At 36.8% G+C, this 9006-nt stretch overlaps 1 protein-coding gene across 1 annotated transcript in view; it reads left to right on the top strand.

Annotated features, from left to right (window-relative positions):
- The first annotated feature begins 455 nt into the window (after nt 1-455).
- LOC121869172 (zinc finger RNA-binding protein-like) overlaps nt 456-9006 on the top strand; it is a 33912-nt gene continuing 25361 nt past the window's right edge. The window contains 5 exon segments of the mRNA XM_042370385.1: nt 456-505; nt 1752-1998; nt 2000-2129; nt 3195-3462; nt 3710-3900. Of these exon segments, the coding sequence (XP_042226319.1) occupies nt 460-505; nt 1752-1998; nt 2000-2129; nt 3195-3462; nt 3710-3900 (882 nt within the window). The 5' untranslated portion in view covers nt 456-459.

The following is a 9006-nucleotide window of genomic DNA, read 5'->3' as shown; positions in this document are numbered from 1 at the left end:
AGGAATTACCCAAATGTAGTCTCAATGAAGTCAAATAATGGTCCTTCATGAATAAATCGGACTGCCAATCACTTCTCGACTAGTATTTGGTGTCACGAAGTCACAAAAAATTGGTAAACTTAATTTAATCTGAGTTAATAGATCAAGTGCATGTACCTTACCTAACCTAACCTAACCGAACACAACTCAGATTAAATTAAGTTTACCAATTTTTGTGACTTTATGACACCAAATAATAATCGAGAAGTGATTCACAGCCCGATTTACACTTGTACGACCATCATTTGACTTCATTGCGGCTACATTTGGGTAATTACTCGCTCTCTCGGTACATGCACTCGATCTATTAACTCAGATTACAGTAAGTTTTCCAATTTTTTGTGACTTTGTGACACCAAATACTAGTCGAGAAGTGATTAGCAGTCCGATTTATTCATGTAGGACCATTATTTGACTTCAATGCGGCTACATATTTTACGTTTCCATTGTTTACTGGCAGTAAATGGTAAATATTTTGATATTATTTTCTTGTAACACCGTTCATTCCTACCACTAATCTATTATCATATTCAAATAAGACGTCTAATTATAAGATAATTTTCATTTATTACATTAACGGCGGAAATGTATAATAACGGAGAGAGCTCTTCCAAAATATTTTCTATTTTCTTCCATTAACATCCTGCCATTATCGTCTGCCTTTCCTCCAACACTGCATGTCTCCAGCGTCCCCTTCATAAATCATCCTGCGCATGTGTTGCTGTACACGTCACACGGCCAATCAAAAGCCTTTTTTATTTTGAAACCAATTAAAATGTTTTTGGGCTTAATTCGCGGTATTTTTGACCCAATCAAATTCGAGTATTCTTTTTGGTCTCATATTTCGAAATTCAAAATCAGTTCCCACCATGGAAGCCTGCAATGGGTGTAACTTCAATTATATGGAATTGATTGCGAGTTTTTGGGAAAAAAGTTCAGAAACTATAGCATTTTTTCAAGATATATATTCATTCATGATTCTTCTGGTGATGTTCTTCACAAATTTTTGGAAGAAGCTGCCCGCCTATACCCCCCGTTAAGTGAGAATCCACGTCAGCAATCAGGCCAATAAGGTAAAAAATAGGTGATTCCATCATATGGTGAGAGTCAGTTAAGTTAGGTCAGGTTAGGTTTGGTTATTGTTTTTCTAGTGTTTTATTGTGTATTTGTTAGTCGTTTAGGCACTTTTTTTTTCTCGGAAAACGTTAAATGAAAAAAAATCGCAAAAAAAAAAAACGGCTAATTTCCGCCAAAAAGGAAGGTCATATTTGGTCTCAGCACACACAAATACACTATAAAAGTATATTTTTAACTTGCTACAAATGAACGGTGCTACAAGAAAAATTTACCAATATTTTTCATGTCTGAAGCTAAAAGTTGCTCCTCGCCCTTCCCGTCATGCACAGATTGAACCTAACAAAACTATTACCCATGTAGAGGTCGACCCCCAATTTTTTGCCTAAAAATTGGGTCTTAAAAACACGAACTACACACGAGTATATACGGTATGTCATCTGGTAAACAAGTTTGAACAGCACTGCACTGATGTTATCTTAGGACTTGATATGCAGTATGTTGGATCATTCGAAGGTTACTTATACATACTTGGCTCCTATATACTTTATCTTAGTCATTTTTATTTAAGCTGTAATTAATGGTAATGCTTCATATGTTTAAATGTTATGAAAGTTGTAATCTTTTATTTCCAACAGCCACAGCATTGCCTGTGTATATGCAGCAAACATCTCAGCCAGCTGTAACTGTAGCTGCTGTGAAAACTACAGGCAATACTTGGCAAACTTTCAAGAAACCTGGAACTATGCAGGGCAAGGCTCAGAAGCCTAAGGCACCCCCAAAACCACAGCAGCTTCACTATTGTGATGTTTGTAAGATAAGTTGTGCAGGACCTCAAACTTACCGGTACCGAGAACATCTTGAAGGCCAGAAGCACAAGAAAAAAAGAGGCGGCTGCAAAGGCTGGACCAACGCCGTCCTGCCATGCAGCCTCGCTGCGTTGTGAACTCTGTGATGTCACCTGTACCGGTGCAGATGAATATGCTGCTCACATTCGTGGTGCCAAACATCAAAAGGTAAAAATTAGATAATAATAAGAATTATAAATTGATTGTTTAAAAACCAAATACCCTGTATCCTGTTTTGGGAAACAAAATTGGTTGTAGGAGGTAGAAGCCCATTATTTAAGGAATTGTTATTTTTGTGTCAAGTGTTAAGGTTTTGTCTTAACTCTTAATGTTGTGTGATCCTTAAGAATAATTACTGAATATAAGAAATTTATGTATGAAGGCAGAGTAGTGATTGTAGACAGGTTCCCTGACTACAGTATAATACTGTACTTATCTCATTGTAGAAATGAATTGCATTTTAATTTTTTGTAGACAATATTGTAAGTGATCTTACTCTTTGTGAGAGACTTCATGTCTGTGATAGTGAAACATAATGGTTTGCATCATGTGTCCATTGATTTAGAAAATATATAAAGTATGTAAATATTCTTGGCCTTTCCTCAAGGAAAAACATAGTTTCTGGTTGAATATTTTTCTTAGCTCATGATAAAGCATTGGTTCTGAACTTGGGAGGTAATTGTCTCAAGGATTGAACATAATTCTGACTCCTGGCTCAGAATACTGAATCTGTGTTGTGCATGCATGTGTATGTGTACAGTATGAGGTACAAACACTGCTTGTGCTTCAACATATATCAGAGTAACAGTTCTGCTTGACTGAGCTGGGACAGTGTTACACTGTTAAAATAATATGAGGATCACCATTTTGCCTCTGAATGACAGATATCGGTTACTTCAGTGGCTTCATCCTGTATGTCTTACCATTTCATAAATTTGTAGTGCACCAGGGATTCACTGTTGATGATAGGTGGAGGGATGGTTTCACTGTTGATGATAGGTGGAGGGATGGTTTCACTGTTGATGATAGGTGGAGGGATGGTTTCACTGTTGATGATAGGTGGAGGGATGGTTTCACCGTTGATAGGAACGGTGGGGGGCATGGATTCACTGCTGATAGGTTTGGGTGGGGGGGGAGGGGATTCAATGTTGATAGGTTAAGAAGCACTTGTTAGATAAAGGAATATTTACTTTTGACTTGTGAGTGGACTCACCAAGCCTTTTCTCTTTAAAGGTTGTAAAACTTCACCAAAAATTGGGCAAACCAATTCCATCAACTGCCCCTGTTGTAGTTGGAGGTACAACCAAGACATCAACCACCACGTCAGGAGCTACTGTAGGTGCTAAGACTACCACTAGTGGAGGTACAGCAGCTACCACAGGTACCCTAACTGCTACAGATGGCAAGAAAGATGACCTAAAGGATGATTTGTTAGACCTCAAGGAAAGTGACGTTGAACCTGCAGGACAAGATTATATTGAAGAAATTAAAAATGAAGAAGGTAGGATGTTACAAGTGACATATGAGATAGTTCTTATTTCAATTATTTCTTTACATTGAAGAGGAATTTTTTATACCTCAAATCATCCAATTTCTAACCCAAAGAAAAATTTAATTTTGTGTGTTATCAGAATAGAGATGTTACCATTAATCCCCTCGTACATTTTTTGTTGCAGTAAGATTCAACCCCATTTACTGATATTTGAAAATCTTCTAATTATTTACATGATTATCATCTTTTCTTGTAGGCAAAGTGATCAGTTTCAATTGCAAGTTGTGTGAGTGTCGTTTCAATGATCCCAACGCCAAAGACATTCACTTGAAGGATCGTCTTCATCAATTAAGGTACAAGAAAAAAGTTAATCCAGCATCAGTTGAGGAATTCAAACCATCGGCGCTTCAACGTGAACTTCAAGAAGAAAAGCTTCGCCGCCAACAGGTGAGATACTGGTTATGTGAGACATAGCTTTTGTAAATATATGCCGTAGAAACCTTGCCATAACACATTATAACACCAATTTACTGCTAATTACACTTCACTTTGCATTGACGAGGTGTGTTTGGGTTTACTTGAGTACGCTAAGCGCATGATTCGACATTGATGGAATTGGAGTGACTTGCCTCGTGGTCAGAACTCTTAATACTTTACTGATATTTTAGTTCTCTAAGCTGATACTTACTGTACTCGGCATATGAAAACTTTAAGTGCATGCCATGGTTAGTCCACACTTGATTGGATTGCCAGGTTCATGTGTACAGTTGGCTATTTTAATAATTGAAAGTTTTATAAATGTGTTTTTCTTCAAACTAAAGCCTCTTACAAATTCCTGAGAACGGGTAGGTAAATTGCATGGCATTTCATTTGCATTTTTTTCTGCAGGGATAAGTAGTCAAGTGTAGTTTTTCAGTTTTGTACACAATGTTTGAATTTATATGTTGGGGGTCACTGCTTTAGAGGGGTCTTGCCTAAATACTACTGTACAGTATTACCCCGCTTTACATGGTTTCACTTTCCACGATTTCTCGATTTCTCATTTATGTGGTACCTCGCCAGAACCAGACTTTCACTTTCCGAGGTGCATCTACTCATATACGCGGTGAAGTATGATTTTTTTTTTTATTTAGCTCATAAAATTCATACAAGTTACCCTGCGAGAATATAATTTACATTGCTGGAATTCTTACAATATGATGATCATTTTGAATATAAACATCATGGATTTTGCATTAGACATACTAATTTTAGATCTAATGTAATAATTTGGTTTACACAAAGCAAATATTTTATCTTTTGTGCAAAATATATGAAGTTTACATTCAAAATATTCCCTGACCTGCAAGGAATCCAGAAATGTCAATTATATTATCCTAACTTTAGTCTGAGGTATTATTTATTACTAAACATTAAAATCTAGTGTTTTCACCCAAACATTTCTCTGAGAGGTAGGAGCTAGTGAGCTGGGAAGAGTGGGGGGGGGATTTGAGTCCATTATTTGAATGGATATTAAGCTGGCGACTGTATTTCTATTAAATATTAATTATGTGAGCATACCATCATAAAATTTAGATGTTATTTTTACTACAACATAGGTATTGTGTCAGAAAAAGTGGAGTTTGGGGGTCCGGCCAGTCTCTATTGGAATTAATCCCATATGTTCTGTTGTTCACTTTACGCGGTTTTCACTTTCCGCGGTACCCTGTGGGTTCAATTGACTGCGTAAATCGGGGTACTACTGTACTATGATTTGTAAATTTTGTTAAGAATACTTTCATAATTTAGAAGAAGGTTTTTCTTGAAAGTTGCCTGAAATTATTTTTAAGTCATTAATAACATTACCATAGCTGTTTTATTATAATTGGAAAGTTTTTCTGGGATCTTTTTTCCTTTCTGGTAATACAATATGTGACATTTTTTTAGTTTGTGATTGTATTGTGTTGTTATTTTGAAGATACAGAGGACTAAATGTATTTGCATATTGATCATTTGGACTACAGTTTTAACATCTGTTCTCATCTTCTGGAGTAATTTTTTACTTTCATATTCTTTAATCTGTGCTGACAGTTTGGTATATACATTTTTTTTTAACCTTTTGAGTTATAAACTAGATTTATTTAATGTGTGCATGTCCGTCAGTCTCATATAACTGCACCCGGTATTCAGAGTTGGGCGGATGATGGAAATATAATCGTCCACTAATACTTTGGTATTTGACTTCCGTATGACTGTACCTTGTATGGTTTTATTTGTGAGTGCATTGTTTGCATGTTTAGTGTTTATTACATATAACTGTTGTGTGGTATATTTGTTTATCATTTTTAAACGGTCAGTGTGATCACTGAATATACAGTATACTTTCTGTTATACAGTGATACCCCGATTTATGCGGTCAATTGAACCCACAGGGTACCGCGTAAAACGAAAACCTCGTAAAGTGAACAACAGAAAATATGGGATTAATTCCAATAGAGACTGGCCCGATCCCTAAACTCCACTTTTTCTGACACAATACCTATGTTGTAGTAAAAATAATACCTTAATTTTATGATGGTATGCTCACACAATTAATATTTAATAGAAATACAGTCGCCAGGTTAATATCCATTCAAATAATGGACTCAAATCCCCCCCCTCCCCACCTTCCCATGGCTCTCTGGCTTCTCCCTCTCTGAAAAATGTTTGGATGAATACACTAGATTTTAAGGTATAGTAATAAATAATACCTCAGACTAAAGTTAGGATAATATAATTGACATTTCTGGATTACTTGCAGGCCAGGGAATATTTTGAATGTAAACTTTATATATTTTGCACAAAAGATAAAATATTTGCTTTGTTTAAACCAAATTATTACATTAGATCTAAAATTTGTATGTCTAATGCAAAATCCATGATGTTTATATTCAAAATGATCATCATATTGTAAGAATTCCAACAATGTAAATTATATTCTGGCCGGGTAATTTGTATGAATTTTATGAGCTAAATAAAAAAATTATACTTCACCCGCGTATATGAGTAGATGCACCGCGGAAAATGAAATTCCGGTTCTGGCTAGGTTCCGCAGGTACCGCGCAAATGTAGAATCACTTAAAGCGAAACTGCGTAAATCGGAGTATTACTATACTCAATCAGAGTAATATTTTGAAATAGATTTTTATTTTATTTTTATCTAAGTATGTTTTAGTGAGCATTATGTTGTACATCTCTAAGTTGAGTGTAAGTATTGCTTGTACATAGCCTGGTTTGCACCAGCTGCGTGAGGAGATGTGGCGGCGACGTGAGGAGGATCGGTGGTACTGGGTGTTGATGTTTATATGCTGCGTTTATTGATTATACAGTCGGCCCTTAACATACGCGGGGGTTACGTAACAGAGATACCCGTGGATGTTAAAAATCCGTGTATTTTTGCTGCCCCCCCCCCCCAAAAAAAAACCTGGCCCCCATGTCCTTATTTACCGTATATACCTGTGTGTAGTTCGAGTTTTTAAGACCAAATTATTTGGCAAAAAATTGGGGGTCGACCTCTAAACGGGTAATAGTTTCCTTAGGTTGAAAAATATTTACCGGGTACCAGTAACTACTAGTAAACAATGCACCAACGCACCACCAGCTGTGAGTGTCGGTACAGTTGCCAGGGCAGATCTCTTGCGTCATCATAGCAAGCCCAAAGTAGCCAAATCCATCGTATGGTAGCACAGGACGATGTAAAACATAAAGTATTCATTTATTAAAGTTTATTTATAGATACTGTACATAAATTTTTGTTCATTACATTTGAAACATCAATCTTTGTTAATTGAATTTGAAACAAAAGAGAACTATGATACCGTATTTTCATTAAAATGTTACATCACAAGTATATTTTACCTTAACTGTGACTGAATGAATATACGTATTCTCAGAAATAAATATGGAAATATAATATTTTTGCTGGAATGACGTACATATTACAGTGGAAAGTGGGATAAAATCATGACGAAAACAATGTCTCTCGCTTTCTTTCGTTATTCAAAAGATTTTACTGTAATCGCTTTTCGAATGGTTTTCAGTTAAAAAACTGTTGTACTCGTACTGTATTATAATAATATTCTATCCTATCATTAGCCTTATAATCCCACAACTGAAAACCATTCGAAAAGCGATTACGGTAACATCTTTTGAACGAAAGAAAGAGAAAGTCATTGCTTTCGTCACAATTTTATCCCACTTTCCACTGTAATACGTACATCATTTCAGCAAAAATATTACATTTCCATGTTCTCAGAAATAAATGGTAGTTTTGTTGAAACGTAATGTACAGTATTTAATATTAAAATGCAAAAATAGCTATAAAAACAATTAATACACCCGTAATGTACTGGCTGGCATCTCCACTCGTCCCTGCTCCCGCGTCCAAGGTCACCACTCCTCCCAACTCGCTCCCTCCGCCACCTCCTCACTGTCACTACTGCCGACAACAACACAAATGTTTTGTGAATAACTGCACCTCCACTTCCTATGTACAGTACTGAACTGTACTGTGCTGTGCATTTTTACAAACAATAAACATGACAAGAAAAGCTATTAAAAAAAAGAGATAAAAATTTCACTTTACTGTACAGTACCTATCCTCGACGACAGGACGGGGGTCATCGGGCTCATCGTTACTCAATTCCATAGCGGGTGGTGAAGTGGGGGCGACGGTGGATTCAGCTGCTTCCTCACTGCCGCCAGTGATTGATGGTGTTAAATCTCTCCTTCGGTGATCAAAGAACATGGTGATGGGGAGTTGTCGTCTCTTTCTTTTCATTTCTTCCATGATGTTTTTGTATGGAGCAAAAACGTCATCCATCCCTCGCATGAATTTCAGGGCACGCACCATGGAGTGGTCCATACTATAGGCCAGGTTTTTCAGTGCCTCAATATTCCTGGTCATCTCCCCCAACTTCTCCAACGTTTTTTCTTGGTGCTCTTCCTCTTCCTCTTTCCCTTTCGCTTCCTCTTCCTTGCCTGAGTCTACTAACTCCTGTAGATCCTCCTTGGTCAGCTGAGTGTCGTGCTCTTCAATTAGCTCCCTAATCTCGTCCTCTGCCATATCCTGGAAGCCTTCAGCAGCCACCTTCCTTGACAGTGCCAAGGTCTTCCTGAATACAGTTAACCCTCACTTTACGCGGTTAATTCAACCCACAGGGTACAGCGGAAAGTGAGAAATGCGTAAAGTGAACAACATAACATATGGGATTAATTGAAATAGAGACCGGCTGACCCCCAAACTCCACTTTTTCCGACACAATACCTATGTTCTAGTAAAAATAACATCTTAATTTTATGATGGTACATGCACACAATTAATACTTAAGAGAAATAGAGAAATACATTCGCCAAGTTAATGTCCATTCAAATAATGGACTCAACTCCCTCCCCCTCTTCTCACACTACACTCGCTGGCTCTTCCCTTTCTAAGAAATTTTTTGGGGAAAAACCACTACATTTTAAGGTATAGTAATAAATAATACCTCAAGCTAAAGTTAGGATAATATAATTGACATTGCTGGATTCCTTGTA

This window comes from Homarus americanus, unplaced genomic scaffold (genome assembly GCF_018991925.1).
Source record: "Homarus americanus isolate GMGI-L3 unplaced genomic scaffold, GMGI_Hamer_2.0 scaffold25467, whole genome shotgun sequence".
Taxonomy (NCBI): domain Eukaryota; kingdom Metazoa; phylum Arthropoda; class Malacostraca; order Decapoda; family Nephropidae; genus Homarus; species Homarus americanus.
Note: the sequence above shows the minus strand (reverse complement) of the source record. Positions and strands in the feature narration are given on the sequence as shown.